Source organism: Acartia tonsa, chromosome 4 (assembly GCF_053477335.1).
Source record: "Acartia tonsa isolate MP-2025a chromosome 4, ASM5347733v1, whole genome shotgun sequence".
Classification (NCBI taxonomy): domain Eukaryota; kingdom Metazoa; phylum Arthropoda; class Copepoda; order Calanoida; family Acartiidae; genus Acartia; species Acartia tonsa.
In genome coordinates, this window is record NC_137263.1 from 43,394,746 (window position 1) to 43,416,024 (window position 21,279).

Consider the following 21,279-nt stretch of genomic DNA (forward strand, 5'->3'; position numbering starts at 1 on the left):
AAGTCGAATCCTTCAACCCATTTAAACAGCTGAGATTCTGAATTCACCAAATTTCTGGGGGTAGTATCTGGGGATTGATGTAGTTCCTGCCCTCCCGGAGGATGGAATAGAAATATCCCTTTCTGATGTTGAGCAGGTCATTACGCAGTATCTCCTCTTTCAGCTTTCTGCCAAGGGGCGAGGACATCGACATTCGGTACTGCACATCTCGTTTCTGATAAATGTGAACACATTTTTAATGAGCTACTTAATAAGTACTATAAAAAAGGGGATAAATTAAAGAATTATAGGCCAAATAACATCATATTAGAATTGTCCATTATTTCCATATGTCATTCAGGATACTTTGGCCTATCCCTAATTTATCCCTTTTTTAGGCACTATAAAGTGCGTCATATATATTTACAGAAAACCTAGACCAGATTCCAAATTCCTTAGTTGGGCCAATAGAAAAACACAGGAAGAACAATTCAACCATAATATTGGTAAGAAAGTGTACACAATTTGGCACTTGCTTTTAATCTAATTCATATAAGTCAGCTATAAATAGTTAAATCTCTTTTGGATAAAGCTAGTGTAATATCATAAAGTTCAATAATTACATCGTTCGTAATATTGGATAAGTCTTATGTGAGTTATTATAAAACTAAATCTTCGTATGCTAGAAATTATATTAAGTTTGACGGTTTATTGTTCATGACTGTTCATCTAGGGTAATAAATCTAATCTAACAGCTAAAATATTTATTTCCTAACGTTATATTTTCCCTAGAATTGAAAGCAACTTATTGTATAAAACCATTAAATGGCCCGTAGAAATGTATCTATTTGTACGTTTTGGGCATAGTTTGCTTTAGCAGGCTTTATATGATTACAAACTGACTGATTAAGTTTTTTAAACGCCAAAAAAATGTTTTTTTTTGTTGCGCTACTTTTGGATTCAACGAATCTTGGTTGATTTTTTCAAACGTGAGTTAATGGATTTATTTGTACTTAGAATTTAACAAAGCATTCGTTGTATTAATTAGGGTTGGCAATCCGGAATCCGCCCAATTTTTGGTAAATTTTGGAATCCGAGTCAGGAATCCGTTTTTTAATAGCGGATTCGGATTCTTAATTGGTAGGCTAAAATTAGCGTCTTGAGTTTTTTCTTTTAACTCCCCCTTTTTGAAGGCAAAGATTATCATATTCATCATAATATATAAAATTATAGAGAACACCAAGAATATTATCTTTTAGGACATATGTAGCACTTAATTTAAAAAAAAAGCCTTTTAAAATATTGCTAGAATCCGGAATCCGCCAAAAATAAGAATCCGAAATCCGCCATTTTTTGGACAGTTTCTTGTAAGAATCAGAATCCGGTCCAAAAATTTGATGGGATTGCCATCCTTAGTATTAATAATAAAATCCTATAATACAAAGTAGAACGATGCCTGTCTGTTTGTTTGTTTGTACCGAAGTATTAGCTACCCGCTGAACCGATCGGGTTCTCCTTTACAGGCTATCTTCTTATAGGTCTCTGGAAGGTTTATAACTATTTTTGGGGAGGGTACCACTCTTGTAACTCTAAAATAAAAAAAATGGTTATCTAATTCAATTCCCCCCTCTTCAAGGGCCCCTGAGCACGCTATTTAAGTCAATATACTTCAATAAAATTTATTACCCTGTTATAGACGAGCATATCATCCTTGCCATTGAGAGAAATCTGGACCTTGACAACGAACTGAGCAATGCCGGGTCCACGCCTAGTTCCCAAATGTCCGTAGACACCCTACACAATAGATTTACTATTACATGGAAAAATATTTTACTCACAGAAAGACAAACCGATTCGTTTTTTGGTGTTAGTTAAAGGTGAAAACATTAACATTGTTTACACAGACTTACGATTTCCATAAATATTAGGTATTTTATTAGTCATTGCAAACAATCTCATCTTACTAGTATTAAATTAACATGCATCGAACATGACAGAAATAGGAAACATTATTTCAGTAACAGGATTCTTGTGTGACTGTCTAAAGTGTGTACTTTATTTTATGTTTCATTATTATTTGGCCACAACTTGGTCAAAACTGCTCACAAATCAGACCTTTTTCGGCCAAAGATACTCAAATGGTTCCTTTACAAGCCCAATCAATCAGTTTTAAGATATCTTTATGTTTCAAGAAAAATTTATGAAAATACTAAAAAACAGCATATTTGGGTGTTACCTTTTATATGCACAGATACCATAAAATCAACAGAAAAAATACTTATTTTTACTTTTCTGTCATTTTTAAAGTTTAATTCTGTTAAATTAGCTATTCTTGAAGGGATTTATGCATTGAAATATACTGAAACATAATATTGGGCAGAAATTAATGTATTTCAAAGAAAGAAAATTTTAAAAATAAGAAATTCGACCTCTATCACTTTAGAGGACAGCTGCCAACCTCCAGTTGACAGGATATAGTTTAATTCTTGTTAGCAATAATAATTGGCCCAAAAAGTAAAACAAAAAGTTTTTTAATATGGTAAAAAAATGATAATCTAAATCTTAATTTTGGGGATGATGATCTGAAGGACGCTTTTACTGGTGGTGATGATGACCCAGATCGTATCCAAGTACATGAGCATTATGACAACTCATCTATTGAACTATGGTCCAATTTTTGTATTTGTAGCAGCCTCCAATTAAAAGTTGTAACAAGAAATATAACCATCTTTTAAAAACTACTATATTTACCTTATGAATTGGAGAATTTAAAAACCATGATTGTATGTTTTGGGATTTCTCTTGATTGGAGAATGCAACAAATACAAAAATCGGACCATAGTTTAATAGATAAGTTGTCATAATGCTCATGTATTTGGATACCATCTGGGTCATCATCACCAACAGCAAGAGCGTCTTTAAGATCATCATCCCCAAAATTAAGATTTATATTATCATTTTTTTACCATATTAAAAAAAATTTTGTTTTACTTTTTGGGCTAATTATTAATGCTAACAAGTATTTAACTATATCCTGTCAACTGGAGGTTGGCAGCTGTCCTCTGAAGTGATAGAGGTCGAATTTCTTATTTTCCAAAATTTCTTTCTTTGAAATACATTAATTTCTGTCCAATATTATGTTTCAGTATAATCAATGCATAAATCCCTTCAAGAATAGCCAATTTAACAGAATCAAACTTTAAAAATGACAGAAAAGTAAAAATAAGTATTTTTTCTGTTGATTTTATGGTATCTGTGCATATAAAAGGTAACACCCAAATTTGCCGTTTTTTAGTATTTTCATCAATTTTCCTTGAAATATAAATATATCTTAAAACTGATTGATTGGGCTTGTAAAGGAACCATTTGAGCATCTTCGGTCGAAAAAGGTCTGATTTGTGAGCATTTTTGACCAAGTTGTGGCCAAATAATAATAAAACATAAAAAAGGGTAACACACTTTATGTGTACCGAAGGATATCGCTAACCGCTGTACCGATATAGCACTGGGAAGATTTATAACTATTTTGGGGGAGGGAACCACCAGAAATCACCCAAACCTCCCCCCCCCCATATTTTTAAAAAATAAAATAAAAAATTAAATAAAAATTGGGAAATTGTCGAATACCTCCCGCCAAAGAAAACTTTTAAAAATTTCCTTTTAAAACTAAAATAAGATATGGGGGTGGGGCCGAATTCAACCCACACAACCTCAAATGCCCCCAAAGGCCTCAAGGGGGCGAAACCGCTAATAGAATAAAAAAGAGCGTTGATTCTTGATACAAACATAAGGGTTAACATTACCTTTTTATAATCCAGGGAGGTGACTCCTAAATATCCCACATCAATGATCTCTACCTCTTCATAGCTACTCCGAGTAGTTTTACAAGCTTCTAAATACATTATAATGACACTAGCGGCTACACCCCTAGAAGCATCTAGGGGTAGGAGGGGGAAAAGTCAACCTCAGCCTATTTTGTTTGGGGGGGCGTGAAGATACCCTTCTCAAAAATAGTTTAAAACCTTCCCAGGACCTGTAAGAAGTTTCACTGTAAAGGAGACTAATATAGGTTCAGTGGTTAGCGAGATCCTTCGGGATAGACAAAAAACGCTACTACTTTATATGATAGGATAGTCTCATTAATTTCTGTTTGTGTTTCCACTAAAATCTCTAAAACAGAACTCAGAAGGATTAAAAATATTTAATTTTATGGAATTTTACAAAGGACTTTTAATTTATTTCAAAAATGATAAAATAGGGGGGAGGGGCCGGGGAGGGGGGGGGGGGTTAATACCAAACGCCTTGAAATGTTTTTTATTCAGCCGAAATTTTAGTTAATGATCAATATAACTTTGAAGTTTATGTAGAAAATGATTACCTACTCACGTAAATACTCTATATATTTCTTCTCAAAAGTATTTGATACCAGTTTATACCAACAACGAAATTAATTCGGGAAAAAATCACGAAACCTATACGTGATTTTCAGCAGTTGTTGGGGGCAACACCGTACAATTGACGACCTCTCCATCTGCTCCCCAAATATTATTTTAGATTTATTTCCCTTGTTGGTTATACCTTATTCCTGATTTGATACCTTTATGTTTTGGCCAGTCCTGTTCTTGACATTTGCGTCCGCAGTACCAAACAAGAAAGCAACCTGGGTGTAATAGGCTCATTTTTTTCAAATATGAAAAAAGAAGAAAGACTACATCCATAAGTAACAAAGCACAAACAAATAATGGATAAGAATACGGACAAAGAGATTTAAAGAGCATTGATTTGTTGAAGTCAATAGAAATAAAAAAATTCGCAAATCCTATTTTCCACAAAAATTTTGAAAACCAGACCAAAAACATCAAAGATATTTAAAAGAAATAGGTAATAGGAAGACCAATTGAAATTAGTAAAATACCTTGCTTACAAAGCATTTGATGTTAATAAATCGATAAAAATGTTAGGTAGTTAACAATTAGAGATAAATTTTGTAATTTCCCTGTTGGGTGTAGTGTCATAAAAAAAAACAATAAATCTTAATTGGTATAAAAGGCCTTTCCTGTACATCTCTTTTCCCCAGTAGCGTGGCAACTGCCACAACTCTTGATAACACCAGAGGCTTTAGCTCCATCACGCTGAACTTTCACCATCCGTTTGATTTTCTCTTGCATTTCACCATAGGCCTCCCCTACGCTGTTGAAACCCATTGGCCTCAACTCGTTGTTGATTTTCACTAGTTCATCCCGCATTGCTTGATAGCCTCCGGATAGCATTGCACTTTTTATTCTATCTACTCTGCCTTGCATAGAAGCCATGGCTTCTCCAACACTTGCAAAGCCAAGCGCATGAACTTCACTGTTAATTTTCTTCAATTCTTTCTCGATTGAGGTTGCCATTTTCTCTGAAAATATTATAATCTATATGTGGAGCTTTATAGAATACAGATACACCACCGAAGCAAGTGGACAGATGAATTTTGGCCAGAAAAATAGTGACACAAAACCTCAGCTGACTACCCAGGTTAGACAGGAAAAGTCCAGGGCAGTTAAAACCACATGATTTTTCTGGTTTTAACCACCAACAAAAATCCATAGCAAAAGTTAACCTTGAAAAAAATGCCCTAAATTACTAGGTTCTTTTTCTTAAGAAACTTCATATTTTTTTTCTTAAAATGCATGTACACTAGGATATATAAGTTGGAAGGAATTTTAATGTTAGAGGGAGATTTAAAATCTGCATCAAATTTTAAGGATTTTTTTTTATAAAATTCGTTTTTTGTATAATTCTTTATCTAAAAGCGGAAATACAATTTACGTTCATAAATTTTGACCAATAGGATAGGTGGATTGGAAACTACCTGCGCTCTAATTGGTTATATGATGTGCGACACTTAAGCTTCACCAATCAGAGCGCAGATTACTATTTTTGTCTACCTATAATAACAGCAATTAAAACTTGTTTACCTAATATATTATTTTCCGCCTAGGATTAATAACAGACTGACGGACCAAGCTATTTATTGTAGGTGGAACATTAGCAAACATTGCTGCAGAAAAATTGACATGAAATCAGGACGGATGGGAATTATAGAGTAGCTTAGAGAGAGAATTCATTAGAAACTGGTTTCTCGTTTTCATTCGAATTCGGTGGATAGGAACCGGTTCTCATCCATACGAAAAAACTATGTCTAGCATCGAATTATATCCAGCTTTCTACGAATATAAAAATGTACAATCATAAGATTAAAACCAGTTTTTTAGCAGGTGCCTTCGGCACCTCGGGGCAAAAAATGGTTTTAATCTCATAATTGTACATTCTATATCCGCGGAAAGCCGTTTATAATACGATGCGAGAAATAACTATTATATATATATATAACTGGTAAACTAGCGGCTGAGCTCCTACTATCTTTGGGAGGATTCTAGTAAAAAGTCTAAACCCGTACCGGAGCTGGATCTTTAAAAGTGTAGCCGTTTACGTGGTCAGAGGTACAGCCACTAACCTAATAGCGATCTTTAAATCAAAATTATACTTTAATACGGCTACGACTACGGCCACGGCTACGGCAACACATTTAAAGATCCAGCTCGGGACTAATGTGAAGCTTTCCTAAAATATATACCTATTTAGTATTTAGGGCCATTTTAAAAGTTAATATTTAAATAAATGGTTTAAACTGTTTTTAACCTATTTTTAAAACATATATCAAAAATATACTATGACACCAGTAGAATTAAACTGCAGAGCCTAAATTTGAATTAAGTCCCCAATAAACTTTTTTGAGGGGATTTAAAAATTAATTTTACTTTTGCTGTGGTCTTTTTTGATCAGAGCAAAAGGTCTTTTTTTAATTGGGTAAAATTCGTAGCTTTTAGAGTGTTTTGCTTCATATATATAGTATTCAGGTATAGAGTAAAATTAGGCCTTTTGATTTCATCTAAATTAATTCATTAAAAACTTAATTCTTTACAATATATCAATGAATTAACTTTATCGTGCTTGTTTTCCATCACTTATTTAAAACACAAAAAAATTGGCTGTAAAGGGTTAAATAGTGAAAGATGACAACAAACGTTTACGCAATACAACAATTTTTTTTGTCACATATACAAATATAATAAATAAAAGATTATTCAAACTTATTTTTTTAAATATTTTTAAAAAGCATGTATCTTTTATGTGTATAGTTTTCATTCTTTTCATTTTAATTAAATAAAAATTATTTAACTACATTGGAAATAAGTCACTTTGTGAAAACACTCTTTTTTGAATTGTAAAAAACTGAAATGAAACGAGACTTCTAATTGGTTCAGACTTCAGAATAATATGTTTTATTTTAATGTTAAATTTCTTCTATATAAATTATTGTTTTAGAAAAAAATTATTTGCATCGAACAGAGTAGAGTTTTTATTATTGTATTGATATAATCTGAATCACATCAAATTGTTCTGTAAGAAACAATTTAACCCCAAACTAAAAAATGCTTTTGCTTCCATCAAAATGATCACAGCAACATATAAAATTGATTTTTAAATCCCCCAAAAAAAGTTTATTGGGGACTTAATTCAAATTTGGGCTCTGCAGTCTGATTCTACTGGTGTCATAGTATATTTTTGATATATGATAAAAAAATAGGTTAAAAACAGTTTAATTAAGATTTAGTAATTCAAAACTCTAGAAAAAAATATTTATTTTTAAATTACAGTATTACTTACATTATTATTATTGTTACATAACAAATAGTATTACTTTATTTACAAAAATACTTAGGGTATATTTAGATAAAAAAAATCAAATAATCTCAATTTCCTAACAAATCAAGAATTTTTCGTTATTAATTTTCGAGGATTTTTAAAAAGCCAAATAAAAAGAAATATTTCATAGCATAAACAAATGATTATCTTTGTTTTTTTTAAAATGATTTATGTAGTGTGTTAGACAAACAACAAGTTAATTGTCACTGCAACTTTTCTTCTTATCCTTGTTTTTCTTGGGTCTAAAAAGTCAAATTAGTTACTCTATTCAAATATTTAGAGTAACAATAAGTAAAATCTTATAACATTTTCTAGGTTAGCCTAGGAGTTAGGTAATTCTTTAGCCTATTTAGTTAGCATGGATGAAAACAAACATAAAAGTGAAGCTCTGAACTGGAAGGAAAACGAACTTGTAAGAGTGTCATATCTGTATAAGCAGAATATAAATGAAAAGTTGTTGCAAAACTGTTAAATACAGGATACTGTTTAGGAGGACTTGATTATAGAGATGCTTTGACATTGTACTTAGTTGTCCTAGGATTTATTATTCCAAACTTATTCACTAGTGATTTTGATCTATAAGAGGGTTAACTTAGTTTACAATAATCTAGGGTACACATTATCTTATCTCATAAGTATTCTATAAAAATATTGTAATTTGATTAAGAGTAACTTTCCTTTTATGAGTCTCCATATGTTCCATGAAATCCTCCAGAGCCAGGAATTCCTTCCAGCACCAGATACAGACATGCTCTTCTGGAATCTTCCTACAACAAATACATATTTTTAGGGGGGGGGAAGGACCTCAGGGATCTTAAGGGATAAGACTATTGACGAAAAATTGATGTCCATCCCAAATGCATGATTAGAATAACAGAATAACTCCTTCTGTATGTTGAAACTATTGGTTGAAAAGTTTGCATGCACACTGCTTGGATAGTTTGTAATATCCAAATTCAAATAGTAAACCTGTTTTTGAGCCAGCGATTAAATAAACGTATTTACGAAACTTTGGATGAATTCTATTAATGGCACGAATCTTACATAGCAGCACTATGAACAAATTTTAACGTCTTTAGTTTTGACGCAGTGTTAAGCCACAGTTGCGGGTATTAAACAAAACTAAATACAAAGTTCTATAGAATCTAAAGTGTAGTATCATTGTTTATTAAATAGAAATTCCTATCTGCTTCTTCTTGCAAGATATTGCACACAAGATTCTAAATATGGGTGTTAAATCCCTGTTATGAAATTAGGATCATGAAAAGCAGGGTTGGCTTAAAAAAACCAAGTAAAAAATCCGAGTTTTTACCAACCCTGATGGAAAGGAAACAAAGTAGTGGGTTTCGTCGTATTTTCACTGTAGCTTTTGATAGGTTAGGTAAATGTTAATGGTTGACCCCCAAGGTTATGAAATTGTACCCGCAGGGTTAGGCTAGAAATAGGAGAAAAGCTACTGTGAAAATACGATGGAACCCGCTACTTCGTTTTCCTTCCATAATCCTGAAATTAATATATGAACGCCCTACCAGCCTCTCTTTTTTTTGCCGTCTTTCTTTGTGGATGATCTCCTCCCTTCAGCTTTGGTTTTCTCTGCAGAACATTTTTTTCAGTAATTTTTAGAGAAATTTTAAAGATGAAATGTCAAGTCACAAAGTAAAAGGATTGAATAACCTTTAAAGCATATGTTTCCTTATAATTCTTCATGTATGTACATTTATCATATTACACAAAAACTGAATTGGCTGTTTATAAAAAAATAAACCGTATTCTAAACTTTCAAATTATAAAATATTTGAATTGTAATGTGGTCAACCATTATATGAAGAATACATATTAAGCTTATTTAAAATCTAAAATATTCAAACCTTTGTAAAATAACTTTAATAAAATTAGATCTTATTAATGCATCAACGTATTAAAGGATTGCTTTTGATCATTCTGAACACTGAATAAAAATTCCTGGTTCAACATCAGGTCTTTCTCTCTCTTCCAAATTACTCTACAAATATCAAAATATATTATTCAGTTCAGTCTTTGATGATTATCCTATTATGTAAAGTAGCAAGGTTTTTTTTGTCTTAAGCTTAAGATCTCATGAAATACTGTACCAATGGGGTTTTCGGTTTTATGTAAGCTTCACTAAGGTTCTGTTATGGTTTTAGGCTGTTTTACTTCCAGCTTTAATTTTTTGGATGGATTAAATCTATTTTTCTATCTCCTTTCTGCCAGGGGCGTGGCCGCTATTCTTGAAAAGAAATTTAAAATTGCGATAATAAAATGGTACTTAAAACTATGATTTAGCGGCCGCAGCTACAGTCATAATTTTACTCATAAGCAGATAGTTTGGGAAAAACTCGGTTTAAAAAAATGAACAAACTCGGGTTTTCTGGATAAAACCCGTTTTTTGGTTTATTGAGTTAGCAAAAGCTAAATTTTTACCTAGAAATTCACAAGTTTGGCCTGTTATTACTTAATTTTCATATGTAAACATTTTAAAGCCCAATTACCTAGAGAAAAAAAAAACTCATTCTTGTCTTACACTACCGTGTCTTAATCCAATGAAAGATAGACATAACAAAGTTTAAAAAGAAGGCGTATCAACTTTTTTGCTTTTTATTCAAGATAGCTAGCCGGTTCTTTCAGTAAGTAGTAGATGTAAAATTTTTCATAGAATTCAGATATGCAATCGGTTTTTTTGTAGACCTCTTATTTTTTAAGTAATTTAAGTTTTTTAAAAAAATAATTAAGTCGGTTTTAAGGTACTAAAACGCAACAAAATAAAAGAAGAAAATGGCCAGTATGAACAAAAATAGTAAGATCTTTAATTTGACACCTTACTTTTAAAATTCTGTTAAGTAATTATTGAAAAAATCTATTTTGTTAACCTCGGATTAATCAAAACTTTGAAATTAAAAATATCCTCTCACAGGCATAAAAAGTATGTGTTCATATATACTTTTAAAATGAGAAAAATAATACAAATTCATTCTAAGCAAAATTGAAAAACTTTTATAAAACTAAAATAAAAAATATAAGTTTATTTTAAGAATCATAATTTTCGGCTTTAAAGGGTTAGCTTGAATAAAACCTGAACAAAACCTAAACAAAAGACAATGCAATGTAGCAGATATTTTTTAAACACAAGAAACAATAATGTATTTTTAACTGCATTGTTTTGAAGTTTATAAACAGACTGATGCATATTTGTTCATAATTTTTCATTCTTTACATGTTCTGTAATATCACTTTATTTATTGTAGTATCTATTGTATATATTGTATGAACGTTCTCCTTTTTTTTTGGCAATTCTATTGGTTAACTTTATAGGTTAAGCTTCGCGATTCGTCAATTTTCGCGATTTGTGATTGGCTAGTTCAGTAGTTACAATTCTTAAAATAAACTTTTTATTTTTTTTATTTTTTATTTCAATTTTTTAAAACTTTCAATTTCGCTTAGAATGGATTCGTAATATTTTTCTGATTCTAAAGGTATATATGAACCCATGTTTTTTATGTCTCGTTTGAGAAAATATTTAGGTCTAAAGTTTTTATTAAACCGAGGTTAAAAAAATAGATTTTTTCAATAATTACTCAACAGAATTTTAAAAGTAAGGTGTCAAATTAAGGATCTTACTATTTTTGTTCATTCAGGCCATTTTCTTCTTTTATTTTGTTGCGTTTTAGTACCTTAAAACCGACTTAATTATTTTTTTTAAAAATTGAAATCTAACGCTAAAAATAATATTTACCTCTCCAGTATCAGCCTGGATGTCATCTCCTTGTTGTGATGGTTTGTTAGTGATGTCCTCAAATGTTCTATTTGTAATGTTCTCGATGTCCAGAGGTTTTATGGTGTTCATTGAGGATTCAGAGGAGGATCTGGACAGGTTTGCCTAAAAAAAACGTAGGCTGTAAGGTGTCTGTGGCGAAGGATCTCGCTAACAGCCGCTGAACAGATCAATTTTCATTTACAGTGTAGCTTTTAATATGCCCTGGCACTATGGGACATTTCAAAACAAATTTTTTTTTTCTCAGAGTTTCTCAGAGAATTTTTTACATGAACGTGTAGCTTTTGATGAGTAGAATCGACTTTATTTCATCCACTTTAGGTAAAAGTCCCGACTATTATGCTTTTTTTGGCTTTAAAGTTTTTGTTAAAAAGTAAATGATTTGAACGATAAATTTTAGTGCAACGACATTTGTTTGCATAACATTTATATGTTGTATGATCGCCTCAAAAAAAGAGGGGTTGTTGTGTGTTAAAGGGAGGGGACTTTCAAGAAACAGGGCTATGATTAACTGTCAGAAGAAGGGGAAAAAATGTGATGAAAACATCTTTAAACATTTAGTAATTAATTTTAATTAACCAAGATAAAATTTACTTATGAGGTATAAATTTATATAATCAAACATATTTTAATCTAAAAGTTAAAAACTGAATAAAATGTCAAAATTACCCTCTAAATTTACCTATTTAAAAATAAAACAATTTTAACTAACCTTACTAAATGCATGGAATACAATATTATATTTTATTCCTTACTTTTATTCTTTCTAACTAATAATGAATTACCTCATAACTATATGACTTAATTCTTTCTTAAAAGTTTAAGTTTTAAGTGATTACTCTTAGCTTGTAGAAATAAGATTCCCCTTTCTTTATGTGCACCTGGGGGTGTTCATACAATACTTATAACATTTTTTCATGATTATTAATTTTATTATTTTTTAATTCTTAGAAACACATGGAATACAAAATCATATTTTGTTCTCAATATATTTTTAAGTTGCTAAAATGAGTAAATATTTTGCTGAAATGTAAGACCACCTTGGTAGGTGCTAATTTCCCCCTCCCCTAAATTTCTGGGATGGGATCGGAAATATCATATGTACTAAGATTGTAAAATTTCTATAATTAGATTTAAAGACAATAAGTAATAAATATGTCCTTAACAGAGCTCTCAATTAGCAAACTTTAAATCTCAGAAATGAGTTTGATATCTTAATTATATTTTATACAGATATCAAATTTTATAACCTTGAAGTAAGTACACTATGCAAATAAACATAGAAATGTATGAGAATAATAATAAGATGATCAGAAGAGAATTTTTAATTTTTTCACACATCTTTCCTTTTACAATTGTAAGGTACATACTTTTTATCCCTTTCTTAATTATTTTACTAAGTATGATTTTTTATGAATATTAAAAAGATTGCTAGTTTTATTTAAAGATTAGGTACTCAACTAGTTTTTTGGAGCAAAAAAATCTCTTCTATATAAGCACTAATGTAAAAAAGGGTACAAAATATAAATCAGATTATTAAACTATTGATTTTAAAATGTAAAAAAAATATTTAAAAATTTTAAACATTTTATAATAGAATCTAAAAGAATTAGATTGGTGAAATATAATTTCAAACTAATATTTTGTATCCCAACCCTTTGAAATTACATAAGAAGACGAAATGAATTAAGTATGTCGTCATTGTGCATAGCAAAATTTAAGTCATGAAAAAATGAAAAATAACAGCAAATAAATAATCTTTTTTGATATATTTTTTAAGGAATTTTGTTTTGAAGTCCATAGATTATAATCGAGACATATTTCATATCTCTATCTTAAGCAGGGGGAAAATGAAACAAAACATATACATTTGTCCCATAGTGCCTGGGAAGGTTTATAGCTAATTTGGGGAAAATATTAAATATCCCCTACCCCGAATTTTTTATTACTTTTGATATTAGAAAATAAAACGAGAATTGGGGGAGGGGGAGGGGGTCAAATTCAAGCCATCAACAACACAATTGCCTCTAGAGGCCCTCTAGGGCATAGTTACTAGTATTAGAATATATTAGAAGCCCAATAAAAAAAAAAATCATTTTGACTGTTAAAATGACGCTTTGCTTTGAAAAATTCTATTATTCTTAACTCTTGTCGTTTGTATTATGCGAATGAGTCATATATGTGCTTAAATAGAAAAAAATGTTTTGTTTGATAGAAATTGGAATGCATTGGTTATTGTGTTTGATTGACCATCCAGAGTGATAAATCTATTAAGATAAGCTAAAAAGTGAGGTGGACGGTCATAGCATTTATATTAGAGAGAAATTACAATGGGCTGTTTATACCCCAAAATCTTATAGTAGAGTTTTCTTATTCGTTTGCCTAACAACTTTGGGGACTAAGAGAATTTTGATTTGTTGATACATTCAGTTAAGAGTTCTAACTTTTCAACCACTAATTTTAATCTACAGAAGGGATAACTTTGGAGATGTGCATTAATTTATCGGCATTTTCTTATCACCTGAGATTGACTATTGTGACGCTTCGGGTACAAGTCCTCTCCACGACACCTTTGAACATACTCTGCATTTTAAATTGCAATGTAACGCGCTCAATCGCCTAGAGTATCAACACCCATCAGACAACCAACCCTATGATTGCACGACCTTTGTCTGAGAAGTCCTAACTGTGCATGCATGGTAATGAGTTAAGCCTGTTTTAGACCAAGGCATTCCCCTTACTCTAACTATTTATGTCGCGCATCTGACATAGCAGCAGTAGGAACCATTTTTAACGTCTTTAGTTATGACGCGGTGTCGGACCGAGATTCGAACCTCTCACCTTCCCGACGACGATCGAATGCGCTACGTGTTGAGCCATTGTCGCGGGTTATCACCTTAGATCCCTGATTTATGTTGTACCTCCTGTGGTTTAGATGTTCCAGGCAGAATTGTGTTAACTCTAATTCCTCCATCAGTATCCACATTTCTCTCAATCATCATACTTCCCTGGGGGCTAGAAAGAGAAATATATAATTATTTTTTAAAACATTTATATCACAATTTTTTGTCATACATATATTAATACGATAAATTAAAGATTTTCTGCATTTAGCATGCTAAAAAGGTCCTTTAAATCGATTTTAAATTTGGCAAGTTGTAAAATAACTCGATAGGTGATCGACCACTTAAGGGAACAACTGAAATTTAATTTTTGCAATAAATTGAAAATTGGATTGGAGATTTTAAATTTCGAAATCTTTGACAAACAAACAGTCAAACATTGTGTAGTCACATTGTTTTAGAAACAATATGTCTCTTAAATAAAAATTAGTAAAAAGGAAGAAAAAAACAAGAGGAAAGAGAAACTGTCCCAATTTTGTATATCTTTTGCGGAACAAGTTCCAATTACGTCATATTTTTCTTTCCCGAAAAAGAGAAGGGGGAAAGAAAAAAAAGGGAAGGGGGGAAGAAAAAAGAGATGGGAGAAAAGGGGGTTTTCCCCATCTCTTTTGAAGAGATTTTCTTCCCCCCCTCCCTTTTTCGGGAAAGAAAAATATGACGTAATTGGAACTTGTTCCGCAAAAGATATACAAAATTGGGACAGTTTCTCTTTCCTCAAAAAATAATATTAATTAAATATGAAAAAATCTAATCACGTGCTTACCTTTGTGTGTCCAGATGTTGTTGATGAAAATGAGATGGAGTGTATCCATATCCTTGGCTGTATTCATCAAAATAACCTATTTCATTTATAACAAGTCAGTAAAATAATACGTGCGATCATTATCTGTCTGACTGATGTACATTCAACCAAAAGTATAAGTTTTTTTATATAGAATTTGACTGATTAACGTTTGGAGTACACTCTTTAATAGCCTTGTTGAGACCACAAAATTGCCGAAGAATCATTTTGAAATTGTGAAAATGTTCATATTTATTCTTTTTTTTTTTTAAAGGGCATGACAAAAACTATAGAAAATCATTCTGTAAATCTACCTAACTAACACTGGACATATAAATTTGCTAGCAGACGAAAAAGGTCCTTCACCACTGGAACCAGGTAGTTGTCTGATTTACACCTCTATACAATATACATTCATTTACCTGTATACTTGTGCTGTGCCATTGGGGTCTGCGGATAAAATCTTTTTATTTATGTGTCAATTTAAAAGATAGTTGAAACCTTTGTTTTTATCAAAGTGTCAAATATTCCAGTATGGCTTCGAAACCGATTATTATCCGCTGGATTAGAACCGGCCCTCAGCCATACTGAAACATTGTTTGTATTACAGATAATTTTTCACGAATATAAAAAATATGTCCATAATACGTAGCGATAAAAAACTATTATCATTTATTTATCTTTTATGAATGTTTTTTTTACCTCGAAACGAATGTGGACAACTTATTTATAAGGTTAGGTTAAGTAAATGTTAAAGAGTCGAGGAGGGAAAGATGTTCAATGGGTAACTAAAAATACGTATTTTAACATATGGAAAAAGAATAAGAGGGTGAACTAATTTTACTATTTCATTGTAAAATATTTCATCCCTATCTCAAATCTAGGAAGCAGACAAAAATATTTTTCTCTTGTTGCTTTTTCAAATCGATTACAACCTTTTAGTTAAATCTAAATGTAACTAATAATATAATAGTTCTCAAAAAGCAAACATTTGTTTTTTCTCTATTGTAATAATTTAAACTTACCAAACTAGATTTAGATTTAGATTTAGATTTAGATTTATTAATGTGCGAATTACGCCCCGCACAAACGTAGCAGTACATACAATAGAACAGCAGGCTACTGCTAAGTACCTGCTGCACTTTACAATTGGTTTAATAATAAAAATGATTAGCTACCTAGTGAAGGATTCAAAATTTATTGAATTTGATATTAATTTTGTGCGGGTTCACACTTAGGTGACCACGGTGTACTTATTTAAGATGTTGGGGATACCACCATAAAAATGTGGCGGCCCCACGTACAAGAGCCAGGTGCTTAGTAGCAGTATCTGTGTGTTCCTTGATCTCGCCCACTCATGTAGCCATGGCTAACTACATGGATCATTTGACATAGCAGGAGGGCACAGTGACATTGGACATGGATGCTGGGTGACGCAGACTAGCAACTGAAATAGGAAAGCAGTTATAACATAAAAAATTTATTCTACTGAGAGTGTGAAAACGAAAGAAAAAAAGGTTAGCTCGATATTAACACCAACAAAAGAAAATAAAATAGAGGATTTATTTAAAAAAAGAAGAGCAAAACAATGAATGAGAGATACCCCAAATATATCTGGTTAGAACTCAAAAATAATTTATAAGTTGCAACTTATGAAAAAGCATTTTAAGAAAAATTTGATTAAAGATAAAAAGCTAAAGTGAAACTATTAAAAAAAATGTGGGAATGTTTATATTAATGGTTAATCGTAGTTAATAAGAAGTTAAATAATCCTTCTAAGAATTGTTTCTCGTTATTAATACTCTTTAAACTTTCAGGGATTGAGTTATACTCAGCGGCAAACTTATATCTTGGATGATTGCTAAGATAAACAGCAGGAAAATTGGGAATGTGAAAATCATGTTGGTTTCTTAAATTTAAATTATGGACTTCACTGTTTAACTTCCAAAAACCATTAAATATCTCAGGAAGTTTGCCTGCTTTATAATGAAACATAAGTTTAATGATGTTGTACCTAATAAGTTGATCAAAAGGTAATATCCTTTCTTCCCTGAAAAGTTCAGCAGTATGAGCTAAGTGCCCAACTCCACAAATTGTTCTTATAGATTGTTTCTGTAATTTAAAAATAGGAGCTCTAACATGTGCACTTGCCATAAAAAAGAAACAGCTGCCATATTGTAAGTTACTTTTTACATATGAATTATATAACAACTTTAAATGAGCCTTATCCAAAATATTTTTCATTTGAGCTAAAGAATAGACAGCTTTTGCAACTTTTGCATACATTTTTTTAAAATGAGGTTTCCAATTTAACTTATTATCAAGCATTAGACCTAATAATTTTGTTGAATCTTCCTTTTGATTGGGGATCATGTCTAGAGGAGTAATGTTTTCGGGCAAATTTTCATCATAATTGTTCATATCTAAAGCAACAGGGAAATTAATTCTTTTATTGATTAGGTCTAGGTTTATTCTACTTCTGGGGGAGGTGTATAAGATACCCTTAGTTTTTTGTGGATGAATTAGTAACCGATTTGCACAATACCAAGAAATTAATTTAGGCAGTTCAGTTGTACATTTAGCTATTAACTCGTTAAAGGTTCTTGCTTTAATAAGACAACCATTATCATCACAAAAAAGGTTACAATTTATTTCATTGCTACAATAAAAAATATCATTTATGAAGCATAAAAAAAGTATTATTCCTAAAATTGACCCTTGTAACACCCCTAAATCTATATCACATAAGAATTCTGACACAAACCCATTAACATGGACACGTTGTTTCCTATTTGTAAAATAATCCCTGAACCAGTCAAGTGCAACACCACGCACTCCATAATTTTCTAGTTTTACCAATAAAATGTCACGGTCAATAAGATCAAAACACTTCCTGACATCGAGCAGAACAGCCAAGGCCATTCCACCCGATGCCAGGGAGTCCGTGATCATATTGACCATGTTAAGAATGGCGTGCGTGGTGCTTACCCCTGATCTGAAACCAAATTGCATCTTATTTAATATATTATTGTCATTCAAAAATTTAAATAGCTAGAAAGCATATCAAACACTTTGCGGATGTCAACGTGTAACTTACTAGTAAAAATCAGTTAAAATTAAAGCTGTTTGTAGTGCCTATAAAAAATGACTCCGTACAATAATGACCAATGATAGGCCAATACTCAGACTAAAATACCAATGGCAGGCCAATATGACGTCTTTTTTTATAGGCGCTATGAAAAGCTATTTCAATTTGAACATGAGACAATAATTCAGTTTTTAATTTTTTTAACAGTTAATAAAGTCGCATTTCAAAAAGATCTTCTATCCTTGTATAAAAATAACAGGATGTATGTTTGTATGAACCGATACAGTTCTCCTATACAGCGAAGCTTCTTCTCTCAAGTGTCTCTTTAAAACGAAGTGTTGGACATACCCTCTTTAAAGTGTAGCAGCCCTACTCTAAGAATAAATATCTTTTAAAATGTTGATTCCTGTGATCTGGAAATGGTGATGGATCAGCACGAGTCATTCCGCAGGAGGTGCCAGGTGTCATGTCATACGAAGTCATCCCTTTAATACAACTTTTTTTTTATAAAAAGTGTGGAATTGTTAGTTTAAAGATACTGAGATCAGATTACTTCCTGCTGGTTCATTTTTGTAAGATTTACGTAAAATGTTCAATGGAAAGGATTTTTTTTTATTTCATACCTGAATTAAATGTAACTTAAAGTGTCTCAAAATTCAGTCAAGTGACGTAATAAAAATGAGAGATTATCCATACTTTTAAAAGGGTTTTATTTCCCACGTCTTCTTTCATCTCCCTCATTTTTATGATATTTCATATGGCTGATTTTTGAGACACTTTGTCTAGCGGCTACGTACCTAGAGTCCTCTAGGGGCATTTAAGGAGTGGGGAGTTGAATTCGATAACCCCTTTTTTTGGGGATTTTTTTTATTATGGGCGATATCTCTTGTAAGGGTTATGGTACACTCCACTAAAATAGTTACCAGGAACTATGAGAAGTTATGAAAAACCATAAATTCATCGGTTAGCAAGAAACTTCGGTACAAACAGACAAACAGAAAACATCCTGTTACTTTATTATAAGAATAAATCATGCAAAATCTTCATAATCTACAGAAAATTTGCAACGTATAATAAAATCTAGCTTAAATCTATTTAAAAATGTACCCGAGTGGCCCGGAGTGCATCCAATGTAGCCGGGTGTGGAATCTCCTTTCATGGGTGCAGCTACCCCGGGTCTTAATGGAGTCATATCTTCATAGTTACATAAATTAAATGTATTTTTGAAACGTCTCCTTGCGGCTATGTCCTTAGGTGGTTCTGTATACAAAGGGGTAGGGAAGAAAAAATAAATAACCTAAAACCATCCTGAGACCTAAAAATTCCCTAAACCGGAGAACTCGATCGGTTTCGTAGTCACCGAAATAATAGACGAAAAAACCTTAATCCTATAATAAGATCTGAGAAAATAACTATCTCTGATTGCTATAAATATCTTTGGGTGGTTTTAGGCTATTACGGACACCAACCACCCTCACCTACAGGCTTGGGGTGAATCAAATAGTCCTGTAATATCAAATAACAAAGTTTTTTTGTCTGAATCTAAAGAGCTGAACCAAATGCTTAGTAACTGTCTTAGTTTGGGTTTAGGCTATTTCCCATGCCAACTTCCTCTAGAAGCTAGCAGTGTAGCAACTAGTAATTTATTTGATACAAAGATGTAACAATTTTAATAATCTTATTTCATCATTATAATATATTAAATTTATTCCTGGTGTCATACTAGAGGCATGTCCATAATCTCCATACTTGATATAATCCTAGATATAAAATTAGAGAGTCGGGATGGGTAGTTGGTACCTACTATATAGTCGATTCTTTAAACAAAAAAAACACCTCTGTATCTTTATAATTCGATTTTAATGCGATGTACAATTTAAAATTGATATTAAACGTTTTTATTAAGTCAAAACTACACAAATAAAAAATACATCCTTATTTTTGAGATTTTTTTCTGATTTACATAATTTGTCCTCTTTATGTACCTACTACTAGCGGCTGCATCCCTCTATATTTGAAAGAATATGAAGGGCAGAAAAATAGCCTAAAAACATACCCAGATACACTTATTTATAAAAATAAAATAGCCTAGAACCACCTCAGGACCTATAAAAAGCTTCACTGTTAAGGAGAATCATATCTGTTCAGCGGTTAGTGATATCCTTCGCTACAGACAAGAAAAAGGTTACTACTTTATATAATAGGATATTAACGGCTTATATTGATACATAAAAGGCCGGGGGGGGGGGGGGGGGAGAAGTCGACCCTCCACTTTTAATTACTGTTTTTCAAAGTTCGAAAGTGAAGGTTATTTTTTTTATTTTATAGTTTTTCTCTCGGTTTTTTTAAGAAGCTAGACTGCAAATGAGAATTATTCTCTCTAACGGTTATCCTTATTACGATCTTAAGCTAAAGACAGACATACAACAGACAGCCTGTTGCTTTTATAAATATATGGATTAACATACCTCGTATTGTGATGTTTCAACATTATGAACAGAAAGAGTATGCAGTGACTTAGAGATGTCTTCGTCTAGAGAAAAAAATAAAAATATTTTGATAATGTTCCTTCTACAGGAACCACAAACGAATTATTCAAATAATTCTTTTTAGGTTAGGTTAGTAGAGGATATAAGAGCCCTAAAAGGCCGGGGGATAGTATTCTTTAGGATGAGATCAAGGACTAAACACGTGTTTTTTTTATCAAAATTAAAGATGTAGTCGGGAAGGGGGGTTATTAGTGGTCCAAAAATCGGTTTTAGTAAAAGTAACGACACAACCCAATCTTTCCAGATTTTGTATAATTTTTTGAGGAACACGACTCCAGTGACGTCATATTTTTCTTTGCCGAAAAAGGGAAGGGGGGAAGAAAAAAAGAGATGGGAGAAAAGGGGGTTTTCCCCATCTCTTTTGAAGAGATTTTCTTCCCCCCTTCCATTTTTCGGGAAAGAAAAATATGACGTCACTGGAGGCGTGTTCCTCAAAA

General features: G+C 31.8%; 3 protein-coding genes and 1 long non-coding RNA gene across 6 annotated transcripts in view; 1 reads left to right on the forward strand and 3 right to left on the reverse strand.

Annotated features, from left to right (window-relative positions):
- Positions 1-21,279, forward strand: part of LOC145317328 (uncharacterized) — a 263,955-nt gene that overhangs the window by 213,360 nt on the left and 29,316 nt on the right. The gene's annotated exons all lie outside the window — the stretch shown is intronic.
- LOC145318332 (uncharacterized) lies at positions 13-5,373 on the reverse strand. Its single transcript, XM_080159633.1, has 5 exons — positions 5,035-5,373; positions 4,577-4,638; positions 3,783-3,871; positions 1,666-1,773; positions 13-214 (listed from the first exon to the last, which is right to left on the reverse strand). Exons 1-5 carry the CDS (start codon positions 5,370-5,372, stop codon positions 44-46), a joined length of 768 nt encoding a protein of 255 aa, XP_080015759.1. The 5' UTR covers position 5,373; the 3' UTR covers positions 13-43.
- Positions 7,752-15,664, reverse strand: LOC145315477 (uncharacterized). Its single transcript, XM_080155460.1, has 8 exons — positions 15,628-15,664; positions 15,188-15,263; positions 14,443-14,536; positions 11,483-11,626; positions 9,694-9,733; positions 9,261-9,324; positions 8,409-8,498; positions 7,752-7,973 (listed from the first exon to the last, which is right to left on the reverse strand). The coding sequence occupies exons 1-8, from the start codon at positions 15,647-15,649 to the stop codon at positions 7,928-7,930; spliced, it is 576 nt and encodes a 191-aa protein (XP_080011586.1). The 5' UTR covers positions 15,650-15,664; the 3' UTR covers positions 7,752-7,927.
- On the reverse strand, positions 18,415-20,832 carry LOC145318333 (uncharacterized). The gene is made up of 4 exons (XR_013879310.1): positions 20,762-20,832; positions 20,005-20,053; positions 19,401-19,487; positions 18,415-18,778 (listed from the first exon to the last, which is right to left on the reverse strand). It is a non-coding gene; the product is annotated as an uncharacterized LOC145318333 (long non-coding RNA).